At 45.9% G+C, this 18369-nt stretch overlaps 2 protein-coding genes across 4 annotated transcripts; one reads left to right on the forward strand and one right to left on the reverse strand.

The window, feature by feature from the left end:
- Nucleotides 1–7810: 7810 nt before the first annotated feature.
- ERH (ERH mRNA splicing and mitosis factor) lies at nucleotides 7811–10314 on the reverse strand. Its single transcript, XM_053474625.1, has 4 exons — nucleotides 10240–10314; nucleotides 8945–9032; nucleotides 8585–8705; nucleotides 7811–8254 (listed from the first exon to the last, which is right to left on the reverse strand). The coding sequence occupies exons 1-4, from the start codon at nucleotides 10240–10242 to the stop codon at nucleotides 8152–8154; spliced, it is 315 nt and encodes a 104-aa protein (XP_053330600.1). The 5' UTR covers nucleotides 10243–10314; the 3' UTR covers nucleotides 7811–8151.
- Nucleotides 10315–10618: 304 nt separating this feature from the next.
- SLC39A9 (solute carrier family 39 member 9) lies at nucleotides 10619–16714 on the forward strand. 3 transcript variants are annotated; one of them, XM_053474619.1, is made up of 8 exons: nucleotides 10619–10781; nucleotides 11294–11415; nucleotides 13437–13545; nucleotides 13832–14017; nucleotides 14111–14179; nucleotides 14744–14829; nucleotides 15094–15228; nucleotides 15579–16714. In XM_053474619.1, exons 2-8 carry the CDS (start codon nucleotides 11320–11322, stop codon nucleotides 15807–15809), a joined length of 912 nt encoding a protein of 303 aa, XP_053330594.1. In that variant the 5' UTR covers nucleotides 10619–10781; nucleotides 11294–11319; the 3' UTR covers nucleotides 15810–16714. The 3 variants fall into 3 exon arrangements, with proteins under 3 accessions (XP_053330594.1, XP_053330592.1, XP_053330593.1); XM_053474617.1 differs by having other exon boundaries at nucleotides 10620–10776; XM_053474618.1 differs by having other exon boundaries at nucleotides 10620–10776; nucleotides 11299–11415.
- Nucleotides 16715–18369: the final 1655 nt, after the last annotated feature.

Here is an 18369-nt window from a genome sequence, read left to right on the forward strand (position 1 = left end):
CCGCTGGGGATTGATGCCGCCAGTATCCTCTCCCTGCCGCTGCACCTGCCACTGGGGAGGTGGACTGGCTGCACTGTCTCCCAGGTTCTCACTCAGCTGCTGGGGAGTGATGCCGCCTGCATCCCCTCCCTGGTGCTCCTGCTGCCGCTGGGGGGGAATGGACCAGCTGCACCATCTCCCAGGTTCTCATTGATGCCGCCAGTATCCTCTCCCTGCCGCTCCACCTGCCACTGGGGAGATGGACTGGCTGCGCTGTCTCCCAGGTTCTCACTCAGCTGCTGGGGAGTGATGCCGCCTGCATCCCCTCCTTGACGCACCGGCTGCTGCTGCTTGCGAGATGGACCGGCTGCGCCATCTCCAAGACTCTCACTCAGCCGCTGGGGAGTGATGTCGCCTACATCCTCTCCCTAATGTTCCAGCTGCAGCTGGGGAGATGGACCGGCTGCACCATCTTCTGGGCTCTCACTCAGTCGCTGGGTAGTGATCCCGCCTGCATCCCCTCCTTGGTGCTTCTGCTGCCGCTGGGGAGATGGGCCGGCTGCGCCATCTCCCAGGTTCTCACTCAGCCGCTGGGGAGTAATGCTGCCTGCATCCCCTGCCCGACGTACTGGCTGCCGCAGGGGAGATGGACCGGCTGCATCTCCTAGGCCAGGGGTGTCCCAAGTTTTTTCTGCAGTGGGCCACTTCATCAGAATTGTATACGTGCGCGGGCCGCACTCATTTTTCACTGGGAGAAAATATGGCCTTTAATAAAAAATGCAGATTAAAATAAAGTAAATGAAACAAAACCTTTACTTTTCCTCTCACTGATTTCTGGGCCTAGAAAGTTTTGTGACTACAAATTCAGGATTCTGGATAAGTAAAAATGAAATAGTTCATGACTTGGCATGATATGAGTGTGATTGCTAACAGCAATTACACTCCTTTTATACCCAGGCAACCAGTAAATGCTGGAATCTAGGCATGATGGGACACTCCAAGTCAGCTAGTACATGCTGGTACAGGGTGGCTGTATGTGCAGACCCCATACTGCTGGCAGCATCAATACACAAGGGGGGCAGCTAGCCAGGTTTCAGCATGTACTGGCTGACTTGGCATGATAGGAGTGTGATTGCTAACAGCAATCACAGTCCCATCATGCCTAGGTTCCAACACTTACACATCCATGCTATCACATCACACACACACACTAATTCAGGGCTTGACAAATTTGTTGTGAATCTAGGCACCAGCTAAAAAAGTTAGGATTTTTTTTTAAACTAACAGTTGGTCAGGAGGGATCCGATCATCATCAGCCCACTTACTAAACTCACAGCATTTGACCTGGAAGCACCCTGGACATTCAGGTCAGTGCTGTTTTTTATTTATTTATTTTTTTTTAATGCTTTCAATGCTGATGTTCCATTGGAGCACAGCATTGACTCATTAAGGGGGACTCATTGGGGACAAATGTTAACCCCTGCAATGCCACGAATGTGTCATACACAATTGTGACATTGAAGGGGTTAACGCTGCACTGTCGCTCTCATGGAGCGATCAGGCAGCAGGGGGGTGTTGGGGCTGGTGTCCACACTCATGTGGAGACCGAAGAACCCTCTCACCCTGTCCCTGAAGCTGCCTCTGGCTATAGACCAGCCATTGCAGGGGGAGTCTCTGATGACTGCTGTAGGCTTCCGTGCCTACAGGAGTCATCAAAGGGCTTGTGGGGGCTCGTTTTTGCTGTTGCTGGTCTGCCTGGGCTTCCAGGCAGACCACCAGCAGCAGAGCCCCGTACAAAACGGGAATTAACCCCTAAAATGCCGCGATCGTGGCATTGAAGGGGTTAACGCTGCACTTTCGCTCTCCTGGAGCAATCAGGCAGCAGGGGGGTGTTATGTCAGGTCCCCACACTTGTGTGGGGACCCAATCAACACACAACCCCCTTTCCTGAAGCTGCTTGTGGCAGCTGAAAATGCGATTGCTGGTTTTCCAGCAACCGCGGTTTCAGCCTACAGGATCGGGGGCGGGCTCTGAGTGGCTGTGCTGTCTGCCCAGACTCCTGGGCAAACAGCAGCAGCAGCACCCCCCGCGATTACAGGCTGACAAACACCTAGGCGCCAGGACAAAATTCTGAGTCGCCATGGCGACCTGGCGCCTGGGATTTGTCGAGCCCTGCACTAATTCATTAATTCACAAATTCATTCCATCAATCACGCATACTCATTCAAACACCTTCCCCCACCCCTTACCTGCACTGCAGCTCTCTTGATACCGGTTGCAGACTTCAGCAGGGGGCGCGGCCTCCCTCTACGTTCTCTTGTACTGCACAGAGGAAGCAGGACTGGAGCAGAGTCCTGTGTTGTCACGTGAACTCTGCTGAGTTCCGCTTCCTCTGTGGAGTACAAAAGACCCTCCCACAGGTAAGCAGCAGGGCTCTTATGATCCCAGTTGCCCTGGTTGCCAATCTCACGCGGGCCCAGGCCCGTACTGGCCATCGGTCACACCGGGCCGGACTGACTGGGCCTATGCGGCCGAATTAACACAGGGCATAAGGGGCACCTGCCCCTTAAGCCCGCCGCAACTGCGACCGGGTCTACCCCTCCTTCTATAATCCGAATGAATGAATAAATGTGTGGGTGAATTGTGTGAATGCGTATGACAATTAATGAATTCATGTGTGGATGAATTGTTTGAATGATTTGTGAGACTGTATTAATGAATGTGTTAATGATTTGTGTGAATGAGTGAATAAATGCAAAGATGGTACATAAAGGGTGGGCTTTAACAATAAATAAATAAATAAATAAAAATGAGCTGCTCAGGCTTAAATGCCCGGGCCTATTTTTTGTCCCAGTCCGGGCCTGCGCGGGCCGTACCTCGAGGTGCCGCGGACCACATGTTGGACGCCTCTGTCCTAGGCTTTCATTTAGCCGCTGAGGAGTGATGTGGCCTGCATCCGCCCACTGCTGCGCCTTGTCCTAGACTCTCAATCAGCCACTGTGGAGTGATGCTGCCTGCATCCCCTCGTTGGTGCTCTTTCTGCTGCTGGGGGGTGATGCCAGCTGCATCCCCTCCCTGGTGGTCTCTGGGGAGATGGACTGGCTGCACCATTTCTTAGGCTCTCACTAAGTCGCTTGAGAGTGATGCAGCCTACATCCCCTCTCTCGTGCTCCAACTGCCGCTGGGGAGATGGAGCCTCTGCGCTATCCCCTAGGCTCTCACTCAGCCACTGAGGAGTGATGCTGCCTGCATCCCCTCCCTGCTGAGCCATCTCCTAGACTTTCACTCAGCCTCTGAGGAGTGATGCCGCCTGCATCCGCTTCCTGACACTCCGGCTATCGCTAGGGAGATGGACCGGCTGCGCCATTCTCCCAGGTACTCACTCAGCCTCTGGGTAGTGATGCTGCCTGCATCCCCTTCCTGCTGAGCCATCTCCTAGGCAGTCACTCTGGGAGTGATGCCACCTGCATCCTCTCTAGGGCTGCAACAACGATTCGATAATCGAATATGAAAATCGTTTTCAACGATTTTCATTATCGATTAGTTGAATATATTTTTATCGATAATAAAATGTTTTTTTTTTTGTTTGTTTTTTAAATACCCCTCCTTCTATAATCCGACCTCAAATGGAGGTCGGATTATAACACTAGAATCCACATCCCCCGCAGTGCCGCAGGGGACATGGATCCTCTCTGGCAGCCGCACAGACAACCCCTGCTTCTACCCTCCACCATCATGGAAGCCTCAGCGGAAGTGAAGGGGAGAATCCAGAGAGAATCTGGGTCCCTTGCAGCTCTGCGGGAGATTTGGATTTTAGAGCGCGATGCATGCAGACATCCTCCGCTACTTCCCTTCACTTCCGCTGGGGCTTCCATGATGCACCACAGGCGTCACATGACCTTCGGCGCTCAATATAAATGCTTTAATAAATATAGACAAAAAAGAATAGATAACAATACAATATAAAAATGTATAAATATATGGACAATACAAACAATAAATCAAATACAACAACAATAAAAAACACAAATTAAAGACTGCACATAATTAATAGATCCCGAAAAAATTCTACCTGCCCCACCAGGGCTTAATATATCAACAGGAGAAAAACGGGGCAAATAACCATCCCTGGTAAACTAAGCCTGCAGTATTATCTTTAGGCTTATTTGCCCTGTTTTTTCCTCCTGTTGATATATTAACCCCTGGTGAGGCAGGTAGAATTTTTTCGGGATCTATTAATTATGTGCATTCTTCAATTTGTGTTTTTTTATTTTTTGATTGCTGTAATATTTGATTTATTGTTTGTATTGTCCATATATTTATATATTTTTATATTGTACTGTGTATTATTTATTCACTTTTGTCTATATTTCTTAAAGCATATATTTTTATACCTGGGGGGAGATGGACTTCATGCGCCATCTCCTAGACTATCACTGAACCGCTGCTGAGTGATCCCGTCTGCATCCCCTCCCTGATGCTTCGGCTGTCACTGGGGAAATGGACCAGATGCGCAACTCCTAGGCATTTCCTCAGCCGCTGGGCAGTGATGCCGCCTGCGTCTCCTCCCTGCTGCGCCATCACCTAGGCTCTCACTCAGCCGCTGGGGATTGATGCCGTCTGCATCCCCTCTGTGCTGCTCCGGCTGCCGTTGGGGAGATGGATTGGCTGCGCCATCTCCTAGGTCTCCGTAGGCCGGCAGACCACATTCAAAGCGGCTGCCCGGCTGCGAAGTTCAAAGCCGCCGTTGTGCGGCATTGAACATGTGACGTTGCTCCTCGTGGCAAGGACAGGGTCATCACACCGGAGGAGAGCAGGAAAAAGTAAGAAAACAAATATGTGAGTATTACCAATGGACATGATAAAAGTGTAATTTCTGCTAGCTTTTGCTACTGTGGCTGCCTGTGCATGATAGGAGTGTCATTGCTATATAAAATATATATGATTACTAAAAGCAATCACACTCCTATCATGCACAGGCAGCCAGTACATGCTGGATCCTGGGCATCATAGAAGTTTGATTGCTGTTAGCAATCACACTCCTGTCATGCCAAGTCAGCCAGTACACTCATTCATATACCCTCCCCCACCCTTACCTGAACTGCAGATCTTCTGGTGCCGCAGGGGCGCTGTCTCCATCTGCGTTGCGCGCAGTCTGTTTGAACGTCTCTTGACCTGCCCAGGGGGACAGGAATGGAGCGGAGTCACGTGAGGTGACGTGCATTCACATGCGCTGGGTTTCTGCGTTCGCTCGACGGAGCAAGAGACGCTGCTGAGCAACACAGAGGGAAGCAGCAGGGCCCCTGCGGATGATTATTTCCGGTGTTTTTTTTGTTGTTGTTTCGGCATTTTGCCAAATTAACCCTATATTCTCAGAGTGAAAAATGAGTGCGGCCCACATTTCTGATGCAGTGGCCCACTGCAGAAAGAACTGGGACATCCCTGTCCTAGGTACACACTCAGCTGCTGCCTGCATCCCCTCTCTGACACTCCGGCTGCCGTTGGGGAGATGGGCCGGCTGCGCCCTCTCCTAGGCTCTCACTCAGCCGCTGGGTAGTGATGCCGCTTGCATCTGCTTCCTGACAATCCTGCTGCGCCATCTCCCGGGACCTCACTCAGCCTGTGGGGAGTGATGTTTCCTGCATCCCCTCCCTGACACTCCGGCTGCTGCTGAGGAGATGGACCGGCTGCACCATCTCCTGGGCTCTCATTCAGCTGCTGGGTAGTGATGGCGCCTGCGTCCCTTTCCTGGTGCTCTTGCTGCGACTGGGGAGATGAGTCGACTTCGCCATCTCCCAGGTTCTCACTCAGCCACTGGGTAGCGATGCCGCCTGCATCCCCTCCCTGGTGCTCCTACTGCCGCTGGTGAGATGGACCGGCTGCGCCATCTTCTAGGCTCTCACTCAGCTGGTCTTGAGTGATGTGTCCTGCATCCTCTTCCAGACACTCCTGCTGCCTCTGGGGGGGAATGGACCGGCTGCAACATCTCCCAGGACCTCACTCAGCCTCTGGGGTGGGATGCTGTCTGCATCCCCTCCTTGACGCACCGGCTGCCGTTGGGGAGATGGACTGGCAGCGCTATCCCTTAGGCCAGGGCCGTCCACCGTGCGGCCCTCCAGCTGCTGCAGGACTACATCTCCCATAATGCTCTTTCAGCTAAAGGGCTGGCTGAGGAGGATGGGAGATGTAGTCCTGCCGCAGGTTGGACACCCCTGCCCTAGGCTCTCACTCAGCCGCTGGGGAGTGATGCTGCCTGTATGCCCTCCTCGACGCTCTGGCTGCCTCTCAGTATCCTACAGCAATTTAATTTACCGCTGTATTACAGCCCCGGGCCGTTATTCGGCCCAAGAACGAAGACCAAAAAACCTGTTTTTTCTGTTTAACGGCCCTGGGAGGCTTAACGGGAAAACCCTGCTACTTGTTGCTAACACAATATTTACCAGGATTCTGCAGACCACCGGCGCGTGTTCTCAGTAAAGAAGGGGGTAGCACTTCATGTTCAGATTTAACATTGGATAGAAATGAAATGCAATTGTAAATAAAATGGCATTGAGTGCTTGTTTGGAGCTTCTGATAAGTTATCCAAAGTTATTTAACCTCTGTCGAGCCTGAACCCTGACGTGTTCCGGATTACATGCAGCACGTTCTGTGTGTGTGTGATTGGGAGATTCCGCGCTCGGGATGCACCCAGGGGGTCAATTTCTCAATAAGCAAACTGACTCGCCACCCCGTTACCCAGCCTTTTCATTTAATTATTCATTAAGAGAAATCAGGCTTCATCGCCGAGAGGTAGGTTTTTTTTAATTTTTTTATTGGTATTTTTAGCAAGACTCATTCGCGCTCGCATATGGACCGTAATCGAGTGTAAACCGGAACTCTTCGGTCCTTAAATTAGACGTTTCATGAGGCTCCACACTTTTATCCCAACGATGATGGAACCTTAAGTGAGGCTTAAAAAGAATAAAAAATTCTATGAAGGTTATAAAGTTTTTTTTGACTTCTACCAGGTTTACTTAATTCACTTTGTGAGAATAATCTAATGTGTCAGAAGGACCCGCGTTCCAGTGGCGTTTGTTTATTGCCTCACACACTGCATTTAGTTTACGCTACTAGAAGTCCATCGTCCGCAGCATACAAATGGATAACGTTTTTTTGGAGTGTATTTCAATCATTTCTGAACAGACACAATCCAGCAACAAAATCTTTTATAGCAGGGGTTCTCAAAATATTCTTTAATGACCAAACATTAAGAATCAGCTCAAAACAAACAAAAAAAAAATATCAGTGAATCTTGGCAAGATAATGCACAATAAACTAGGAATAAACTAGGTCTGGTGCTAGCAACAACTAGGAAAATAGGTTCTTACTGAACGCATTCGCTTTAATCTGAACATTATGCCTTTTTTTTTTTACATGGTAGGTATTAGTAGGAAACATTAGGGAAAAAAAAGAAAACCCAAACGCATTGCTCAGTGCTAGGGTTGGAAGCTTTATGGATATGTCTAAGCTTGGTGGCCACTTCCATGGATGCTGCGAAAAGGATGCCCCCAGATGTAAGCCTAGAATGAACTTGCATGTACACCCCAAAGACAGCAGTCAATTAAAAAGGAAAGAGGGGGGATATTACGGTTAATTTAAATAACCTGCTGGAGACTAACGGACATAAAAACATAGCGTGCTAATATCCCACTTTCACGGAGACCCACAAACCATCGTTAAGACCCTTTCCCCTTAATGTTAAAACGTTCAGACGGTTCTTGAGGACCGCAACCATCTTCTCTCCCCTATATCTGCATCGGTATCCAAGGACACTAACAGAAAGCAAAACAGGTTTTTTTTTTTTTAATGATTTATTCCCTCTAAAATCATAAGGCTCTAACATGTTCCATCTGCCAGAAGTGTGGGACTGAAACGTAAAGCACAGACCCATCTGCCCCACACGAGTGCAGCTACAGGTGATCGGGGAAAGAGTGTACTGAATGTTTAGCTATAACGCATTGGGGTCACCTCTGGCCGGAGCATAAGCCAGTGTGTATATATTATTATTATGAAAGATAACATGTTTCACAAAACACACTGTCCCGTAGAGTTGAAACAAAAGACAAATCACTATATTACAAAAAACAAAACTCCCGCATCATCCTTCTGTACACGAGGTCTTCTATCACGCCATTACTTTCCTGCCTGCTGGGCCTGCCGGCGCAGTAGGACATAGATCTTCTCCTTGATCCAGTCTTTATTGTAGGGCTGGTAAGTCTGCGTGTCTGCGCGGTATCTGTACGGATAGAAGGCATTAAGATATAGAATAGCATTCCGCTGTAAAGCGGTTGGACATGTAACGTCTTCGTGCATGGGGCTGGATTTGTCTCTGGTGCATCAGTCAGGGATATAGATACAGCACACTTTGAACAGCCGGTAGCAAGCAAGAGACGTCTTATGGATAGTGTAATTTCTAAAAACATTTAAATAATTTAACAATGGATATAATGCATGATGAATTAGAGACTAAAGCCCATCTGAGAAGTCCTTTAATGATGTGAGCGAATGTCCAATATGGTTTTGCATAGAGCCGCAAATAACGGGCGACAGGCAGAGAAATACTTACACCAGACAGCTGAGGTCGGCCAGATCGTCAATGAAGTCGAACAGCTGACTGATGTCATATGTAATGGATGGACTGTTCGGATTCATTCGCTTCAGATGTTCTTCATACATCTTACAGACGCCTAAAGGACAGTAACAAACATGTTACACAGGCTCTAAAGCTTATGAATGAATTCTAATTACGTTTGTAGGTATAAGTTTGACTTTCAGGTTAAACCAGAAGTCATTTTATGAATTCATTTGAAAAAAAGATATTTAATGCCGATTAAAATACTATGATTCCATGATTTTTCCCCCAGAGTAGCAGTAACCATGCATAAGTGTGCGCGTAATATCATATATATATAACCGTATCACATACCTTCCATACATTCATTCACAGATTCATAGTCTGCATATGTTCTTCCTTCTGGCCTCTTGGTGGGCTGGACAAGCAAGATTGTATGAGACTAAAAAAAAGATCGAGAATGAGGACATTAGACACAAGCAACATTTAACGGCCGAAGACAACACATAGGTTAACAGGAGGTCACGGACCTAAAAAGAAACGTTACATTAAGGGATATTACGCATACATAACGGTGTTAGAAAATCAAAGCCATGTTTCACAGGTAAATACACCCAACTACTTGTGTTCACAGAATAAATCAATATATCTGCGGCAGAAACACTACTGTAATACCCCCCCCCCCCCCCCATTGTTGAGTTATTGATGTTTCATCTCTCAATGGCTATTCTTACGGGCAGTGGATGGGTGCGCAAGGGTGCCCGGCCAGCGAGCAAGGGTGCCCGGCCAGCGAGCAAGGGTGCCCGGCCAGCGAGCAAGGGAGCGCACGCATGTCCAGCGCTGTATATATTTACCTGCATATAGTGTTAGAGTGCGCATGTTACCGTGTGGGCGCATGGGCACGTTACCCTATGTGCATATGTTAGTATGCGTGTTGATTAGCATCGTGGGGGGGGGGAGAAAACGGCCCCTATGTCTATTGACTGACTCTTAAAGCCCAGCTGAGTTCGTCAAACCTTTTTTTGCGTCTCAAATTGCAAAGTCACAACTGAGAAGTGTTAAAATACACAATTCCCTATCAGATTTACCCACGTGGCCGTCTTCTCAAGCCACACATTGGGGTCGCCACGCTAGGCCAATAATAGAAATTAAAATCCTGAGAATTACATGTAGAAATACAGTTTTCCGATTAAAAAGTAGCCAGCACATTAATACTCCCCACCACACAAAGTATACTTTTTTGGAACACTAGAGGTAACTGATACACATATACAAGGGCCAGAGTATTAAACATATATCACTATATTATCACGATATGTCTACAGAACATGTATATCTCTCTCACACACATGTAGATGATATATAATCGATGGTGGAAAGCCCTTAGTAACCCCCCCTATAGAAGATGCCTCCTCTGGGGCGGGTTTTAATTACCCCTTTAGTGTATATTTTCCCTTAAACGTACAAAAGGTGGGTTCAGGTCGCCATAGCAATACAATGGAGCCTGGGGCTTCCAAACGGAACACATTTTCTATCGAACACGGCTGTAAATGCGTGTCTATCGCGATATATGAACGCCCTCGGGATTATTCGTTAAACAGGCCCCGGTAAATCCACCCCTATGCCCCCCCTTAGTCACACTTTCTCACCATTTCGAGATGCTGAACACACCACGACCCAACGAATCAATCTCAAACAAGACAGGAAGTGCTTTAACGCATTTCCGACGGAAGTAATGGGAGACACATTTAAACGAACAGGAAGTATACCGCTGGTGGAAGCCCGGGGAGCCATCTTGGATTCGGGCATCTAATTATTCCTGAAAAGCAATATGAAATACGAATAGCTTTTCATTCTATCAATATACCGATTATCAAAACTTTATGTCATGACAAGAAGCTGACATTACATGTATCATGTCATGTACCTATGTGTAGCATACACGTGTATACCCGCAGGAACACATAGCGTGCGAGCTTTTGTTTGTACACATTAGAATTGTGGGGCTTTCTCTGTGACGTCACTGCACCCTTGATCCGGAAGCAGTCTGCGCCGTGACACCATGGCACCATCCGCACCGGGAGGAAACAAGATGGCCGTCACTTACTGAGGGCCCGAGAGATCTAGTGAGTTATAGGAGAAATCGGGACGGACCGGGGAAGTCAGTGTGACACGCCGCTATCCGGGTACGGTAACCGAGGCAGAGTAATAATAATAGTGACACTAGTGCTAGCGCTCCTCCCCATTCCCATCTGCGGGGAGCAGGGGGCTTTTAACATCTGTCATTCCCCAGAAGTTAAGGAATCTTACTTGTCATTTATGATATGTGACGTAGTGTGACATCATGCTCGGCACATTTAAAAGTTCCCTTTTAATCAGGACCCCAGCTGTCACAGTGTGAGGGTCTTTCTTCTGGGGGAGGGCATTTGATTATTAGTAATTGGTTAGAGCTTGTTTTGGGAAAGGCTATATCTTTATAGATTGCAAGCTTTTGAGACTATCTATGTCTTTTCTTCAGTATAATATGCATGAAGCTGATGCCTGGATAGCCTGAAGAGCTTGCAGTCTCATTTAGCCAATGCAGGTATCGGCTTTCCCAAGTGATCTTAGTTTCTGTGCGGCTGACGGGTGCCGCTCTGTACCTTTACAAGCTATTGTGACACTGTTTGTGTTCATTGTCGTGTTATTGCTCTCTCCTCCAAGGGCAGAACCTGAACAACAAGCAAAACATGGACGACTTCAGCTCGATCAGCCTCCTGTCCCTGGCCATGTTGGTGGGGTGCTATGTGGCAGGAATCATTCCTCTCGCCGTTAATTTTTCAGAGGTATGCTAAACGTTCCACACGCACACACAGACACGCTTACTCGGGTCTTTAGCAGCACCCCTTATAATAACGCTAATTAAGCTGAGTGCTTCCCTTTTGGATTTGTGTATATATATATATATATATATATATATAATGAGGGTGAGGGCAGTGCCCATAATGCACATCAGCAATTTTTACGTCTAGCATGAAATATCTATAAACTATCGATATAAAATAGGTTGCGTTAAACACATTTAATCTGTTTTTTTGTGAATTTTAAGCCTATGGATTTGCTTTTTTTGTTTGGGAAGCCTGGCATGTTCTGCAGTATTACTGTTTACGTAGTCATTATCTGATTTAGAGTTCTGTTTTATATAGTTTTGCTGGGATGTGTGTTAGAACACACACACGCACGCACACACACACACACACACACGCTCCCCTATCTTCTCTCTACGTGCTGTGCTCCGATCCTTCCGTCTTCCCAGCTTGTCTAACAGGTTTTCTATTTGTTGGTATGCATCGGCTGGTTGTTTATGGGCACAGGCTTCGTATTCAACAAAGCCATATGGCTACGCACCTTAAATCAGACCGTTTGATCCGTCCGTTCAGGTTTATAGTAAGGAAGTGTGCGATCCAGCCTTTAATCACAGCCAGGAGAGCAGAATCAAACTGCTTCAAATCTATGCCGTCGATTAATTGATCTATGTTGAGTAATTGAATGCATTCTTTAAAACTTACTAAAAAGTTGTTTAGCGACGCTCCAGCAGAATCATCAGTCCATGGGGGCCGGCGGGTGCAGGGCTACAGTTTGTGTGTTAAAATACTCTGTGAATACTTTATATGTATTCTTCTTAAGGGTTACCAAACTGTCCCTTTAAGGAGAAACTGCAGCTCTTCTCCTCCTCCTCTTCGCTCCGACAGATGTTGGCATTGATTGGCTTCTTGGAGCAGCCAGTCAGTAGCAAGCGAACAATCCCATTGAAATGGGTGGAAGTGCTTTCTACTCATGGGCACGGAAGGGTCTTGTTAGCGTGCGTATGATGGCTGAAGTGTCCTTTTACTGGACCTTGGAGCAGTTAGCCGTCTGAGCAGTCCTTTCAGCCCAGACCTTCCAGGACCCCTGACGCTCTGCAGAGCGTGGGTTACACAGGGGCAGGTAGACGGCTATACCCTCGGTGTGCCGGTTCTAACAATTTTCCCTATTTACTTGCTTCGGGATCAGGGAGTAGAAATGTTCTGCAAGCTCCACGGCTGATGAAATACCCCGATAGCTTGCGTGGATTTCAGATAAGGGCAGCGAGGCATGTCTTGCGTCCCTAATTCTAAGAAATTAAGAATAAAAATATTCTTGATCTTGTAAACAGTGCACATAACTAGAGATTGTTTGCCGGATCAGTGTTTGTTCGGTAGTGCTGCTTATTAATGCATGATATGTCAAAAAATATGAATTTATGTGAACCAGAAAGGTTCTTTATAGATTTAGCTTATTTCACTTACGCGGCCTAAGATATTGATTTAGTTTCATGGCTGCACTATGTCATACGGGCTATTAAGGTGCTTCTTCCCTCTCCCGTTTGCTTGCCCTGTTCTAATCCCAGACGTGAAATATTGTGTTTTGTGAAGCAAATCTCCCGAGATAATAGCCTTCAGAAATCCCCGCTCAATCATTTAGCAGTATATGGAACGATGCAGCTCATGTCCCTGTCTCCTGACAAGTACAACTTGCTGACTTGGCAAAGGTAAAATCAATTTAAAAGCTCCGGGAGTAAAGCCTCCCCTTTCTACCTCGGTTCATTGGGTGATCGGTGGGTAATAATTATATCGGAGGGGACAAGAGTGGAGGCTAGGAAATAGAAGGGGTACAAGGTTTTGTTCCATTACCCAGTGTAATACACAAATATCCTCTATGGACGCTTTATTTCATTACGTTTTAAATGGTTTTCTAGCATGGGTATTGTTACCTTTGTGTATTTTAGATTACGTTGAATTCTAGTGGAGCTGATGACATTCTTTCTTCCCGTTTTGTGGTTATTTAGGAGCGTTTGAAGCTGGTGACCGTTCTGGGTGCTGGTCTTCTCTGTGGAACTGCTTTGGCAGTCATCGTGCCCGAGGGGGTCCATGCTCTCTATGAAGAAATACTGGAAGGTTGGTGGTTTTTTTTATTTTTAAACATTCACATACTTGAAACAAAACACTTGATACTTGGTTATTTTTCCTTATTTCGTTCTCTTGATCATTGGAAGACACTTGGTGTTGCGTAATACGCAGTTCTGACCATCTACATGTTTGTCCCTGATTGCGTGCCCCATTGTTATTTGATAGTTGGCATGAACACCATGTCTGCTTGGATCTTCTTCACCGTATAAGCTTTTATTGGGTTCTGGTTTTATGTAAAATGATTGCTAAATTGAATCTGCCCTCTTTTACTTAGCGAAACACCATGAAGTAGGAGAGATCCAGAAGCTGAAAGATGGAGAGACGGGGCCTGAGATCTCCACCGCGCACGAGCATGATCACTCTCGACTACATGCCTACATTGGCATATCCTTGGTGCTGGGGTTTGTCTTCATGCTGCTGGTAGATCAGATTGGCAGCTCCCATATGCATTCTACCGATGGTAAGTGCAAGTGAAGAGGTGTTCTATAGAGAGTACAGCTGGTTGAAGGTTTCTTGGTTAAATTATGTTCTCTCTCTTTATTTATTTTTTTAGATCCAGAAGCAGCAAGAGCGGCTAGTTCCAAAATCACAACAACTCTTGGGCTTGTGGTCCATGCTGCAGGTGCGTGCCTGTCAATGAAGAGCTTCATTTATGTGTCAGGAATAAAAGAAGCAGAGGCTGGTCAGAGCGGGCAGGACAAATCAAGATAAAGCTACAGACAGCATTTAATATTTAATAAACGGATGCCAGACGTATATTTGACCTTCTCACGTGATTCTGTGGAGTGGCCGTTGAGGTGACCTCACTAAGCATCGGTGCGAAGCATGATCTCCTGACTTCTCGCACTTCCGTCTGTAGGCTGATAGGCGTGACTGATGCTGAAGTCTGTGATTAGTAGCCATATTGGTCATTTAGGGGTAGTTAGCAATGTGCCCAGACTCGGGATTTGGAGACTTTGGCAAGCAGGATCATGCACTAGTTTTGAAAACTTTTTCTAAAACAAGCAGATTATATTCCAAATACATGTTCTGTACATAGTATTACATTTATTCCTTTCATATGTTCATTTCAGCCCCCGTAGGAATCCTTTCCTGTTCCCAAATATGTTAAGGTTGCATCGCAGTTTTGTAAGATGTTTGAAGAAAGCCCTATTATAACCTCCGCTCTTCTCTCTCTCGCTTTCAGCCGACGGTGTTGCCCTGGGTGCTGCTGCTTCAACGTCCCAGACCAGCGTTCAGCTTATTGTGTTTGTGGCTATTATGTTGCACAAGGTACAACGTCTTTTACCAGTGACCCTCAGCGCCCCCTTTTTAAATGAACATTTTTTTATCCTTTCAAATATATCAAGGTATTCATCAGAACCCCCTTATGCATTTGCCTTCTTTCTCCATTCCCAGCCACTTGGCTTGTGGGAGATTTGATGGCTTGCGCAAGAGAGATCTGTATCACCCATAGAGATCTGTGTTTTCCTCCTGTCATTTTATTTTGTTATTGTTGTGCTATAAGATTTTTATCTCTTTTGCGGCAACTTGCAGGCTCCGGCTGCGTTTGGCTTGGTGTCGTTCCTCATGCACGCTGGCCTAGAGCGGAATCGCATTCGGAAGCACTTGCTGGTATTTGCCTTGGCAGCTCCTGTGCTGTCAATGTTGACTTATGTGGGGCTGAGCAAGGTATGGCGACTCATTTCTCATGTGTATAACCATTAACGAGTTCCTTAGTGCTTGAATAACCAGTAAATATTACAGAACGCCCAGGGTGAGACTGTGGCAAATAAATCACTTCCATGCAGCGACACGCAGCACTTTTACGGCATTTGCCAAGCGTACCTGGCGGCCAGTCCAAGGTTCATGATGTCCTTTGAAGGTTTGCATGACCTTGTGCGTTGGAGAACAATTAGGATAGCAAATACTTGAGCTAATGTAATTTTTGATATTTTGGTCCATGGAGTTCTGTATAAAATACGTAAGCGGTGACCTCGGCTCCAATGTGAATTAAACTCTCGCCTTCTTTCCATCCACAGAGCAGTAAAGAGGCTCTCTCTGAAGTAAATGCCACCGGGGTCGCCATGCTTTTCTCGGCTGGGACTTTTCTGTATGTTGCTACGGTCCACGTACTCCCGGAGGTGGGAGGCATGGGTCACAGCCACAAGTCGGAAGGAGGCGCCGCCAAAGGACTGACCCGTACAGAGGTGGCGGCTCTGGTTTTTGGGTGTCTAATACCGCTCGTGTTATCCATAGGACATCAGCACTGAACTGGTGAACAGGGGATGGCGTGCCAATAAAGTTCAGGACTCTTAATTAAGCGGGACAGATCTGAGGACGTCTTCAGGGAAAATCCTGGTATCTGTTTAAATTTGTATAACCTATTGTGTAGTCAAAATGACTGTAAATGGGATCAGAAAATTCTGGTGGGTTGCTTTTAATTGTGTTGCCTTTTAGAGGCAGCCAGACTTTAAATATGTCTGTACGTGCATACATTCTTAATTGTTCATTTGTTTTAACGGATTGATGGATGGATTGCCTTAGAAAAGGTACGTTTAGGCTGACTTCGTGAACCAGCTTTGTCTGACCTTTTCACGGCTGGGCAGCAATTTTTGTTTTTCTAAGCTCCTGTTGAAAAGAATGATGTGACTTCATAAAAGAGACTACAGGTCTCTCGCATAGACAGGGGCCGTAGAAATGTCCTTATGGACCAACGTAGCTTTCAATGTGTAAACAGTTGCTTTTTTTTCCCCTAAAGAAATGCCTGTTTACCTGAAAAAAAAACCTTATATGTTTGACTGGAAGTTCAAAATTTGACTGTTTAAAGAAAGTTGATAGAAAATGTCGATTATCATGCAATGTCTGATGTGGACCAAAAAGTAGAGCGGCTACCGCATGGTGAATCATCTACGTCTTGGTGAATCAGGATGGAACAGCGATAACTGAAATGACCAATTGGACTCAACGAGTCATCGATCTGTCCTGGGTTTGGAGACGAGGTTTTCCAAGACCCGTCACGGATGGAAAAGGTGGAAGTCAGCGCGTTACGCTGTTACGTGACTGCTGTCATCTTCTGTACCTTGATATAGTGGAGATCATGAACCATGCAGCGCTAGAGTAGGGGGTAGGACACTCAGCCTGTGTTTCTAACTGGACATTAATAAAGAAAATAAAAGTTTCAGCATTAAAAAAAAAAAAAAAAAAAAAAATCACAATTGTGGATCCCTGCGTTTACGGTGTACGTGGGGCTTTTGTTGTCATTATTCGGTAGATGCCACGATCGGTAACTAATGCTCTGTACAGGGAATTTTCATTTATTCCTTTCAGTAATTTGGAATTATTCCGGCGCCATCCGCGTAGCACCCCACGGAGCCCCGATTTCACATGACGTTTTGTGACTGTGCAGTCTTGATGGAGAATTGTCCTACTTGGACCTTAATGCGGTTTCTTTACGTTTTTTGTTTGGATATTGATTTGCTTTTTCCTTAATTTCGCAATTAATTACATTTCCTTATTGTTTTTGTATCGCATCATCACAGCACCAGAATAATTGCCCCGCAGGCTGTTCAGGGCTGGTGTAGCAGAAGAACCATCTCTATTTGCAGTGGGATTGGGATAAGCCTCTGATGTTTGCCTATAAGTTATACATGTTACGTGCGTGACCGTGGCTTCGATTATATCATGTGCCTTTCATCCACTGTGGTTTCCGGGCATGTTACTGCTTTTTGTGTGTCATTTCTAATCGGAGGTATTTGTATCCCTATCGTTTTTGGGACGAAAATATCAGAATTTATACAATATTTACCTGATTTAAATGTGATCCGCCTAGGCTAATACCGAGACCAGGGTTATACCTTAGAAGAACAGAAGACGTGGCAGGACCTTCTGGTGGAGACCATGCCCAATGGCTTCTCTTTGTATGACTTTAACGTTTAGTGCTGTGCAGTATTGCCTGTCGTTTCTCTTGATTTGTCGTTTTTGCTCGTGTGGAATGACGTGGCCTGGAGTTAAGAGCCATATTTAAAAGGGAGAAATAGATGTGCAAAGCCCTTGGATTTGTCAGCTACTGGCTGTTTCTGACCATATACACTTTTTATGTTTTTTTTTTTATTTTTTTTTATTTCAGCCATCTGAATTTTATGATCATTCCAACAGTAAAAATGTCTTATTTTTTTGTTGTTAATTGTTAAACCGTTAAAACATGTTTTAAAAACAGTACATTTGTATGGGTGTGATTGTGATTTTGTTGACGAAACTTTGAAATGGCAAGTCATCTTAATAAATCTTTTTTTTTTGATGAGAATATGTAGATTAGATCATTTTGTTTAATATTCAAGTACAAATAGAAAATGTTGGAAACCCAAGAGCTTTCTGTGGGCCGTTTTATTTATTTATTTTTTTTCCGGTTAATAATCCTCGTCCTCTATTATTTTATTTATTTTTGGAGAAAGTCCTTAGTTGATGGTCCATCTGCTTTGCCCGAGGCATCGGTCCCAGTAGCCCGGTGCTGGATATAAAGTAGATCGAACAATGTCCTCCTTGATAATATGCAAGATTTTTGGCTGACTGAAGATGATAGGAAATTCCGTCGGCGACAGAAGACGTTTGACCTCTTGGCCAGCCTTGCTATTAATCTAACAAAAGAAGACTTTGCAAATAATATCAATCTACTAAAAATGTACCCCCCCCCCCTAATTATGTTTTGCCGTTAACCATAACTTTTGGGTTGAGAGGCATGGAAGTTTTATTTATGTCTAAGGGGATGTGCGTGAGCTGTTTTGGCACCTATGTTTTTTTATTTTTATTTTATTTTGTTTCGTTTTTCTTCTT

The sequence above is a fragment of the Spea bombifrons genome, chromosome 9, assembly GCF_027358695.1.
Source record: "Spea bombifrons isolate aSpeBom1 chromosome 9, aSpeBom1.2.pri, whole genome shotgun sequence".
Taxonomy (NCBI): Eukaryota; Metazoa; Chordata; class Amphibia; order Anura; family Pelobatidae; genus Spea; species Spea bombifrons.

Bases quoted from the DNA above. Each gene is read 5' to 3' on its own strand.
- SLC39A9 (XM_053474619.1), top strand. From the start codon at position 11,320: ATGGACGACTTCAGCTCGATCAGCCTCCTGTCCCTGGCCATGTTGGTG. The intron at 13,546-13,831 runs GTTGGTGGTTTT...TCTTTTACTTAG, and splicing joins CTATGAAGAAATACTGGAAG to CGAAACACCATGAAGTAGGA. The intron at 14,180-14,743 runs GTGCGTGCCTGT...TCTCGCTTTCAG, and splicing joins GCTTGTGGTCCATGCTGCAG to CCGACGGTGTTGCCCTGGGT.
- ERH (XM_053474625.1), bottom strand. The intron at 8,706-8,944 runs GTATGTGATACG...ACTGTCCTTTAG, and splicing joins TGTGAATGAATGTATGGAAG to GCGTCTGTAAGATGTATGAA. The intron at 8,255-8,584 runs GTAAGTATTTCT...CTATCCGTACAG, and splicing joins GCCGACCTCAGCTGTCTGGT to ATACCGCGCAGACACGCAGA.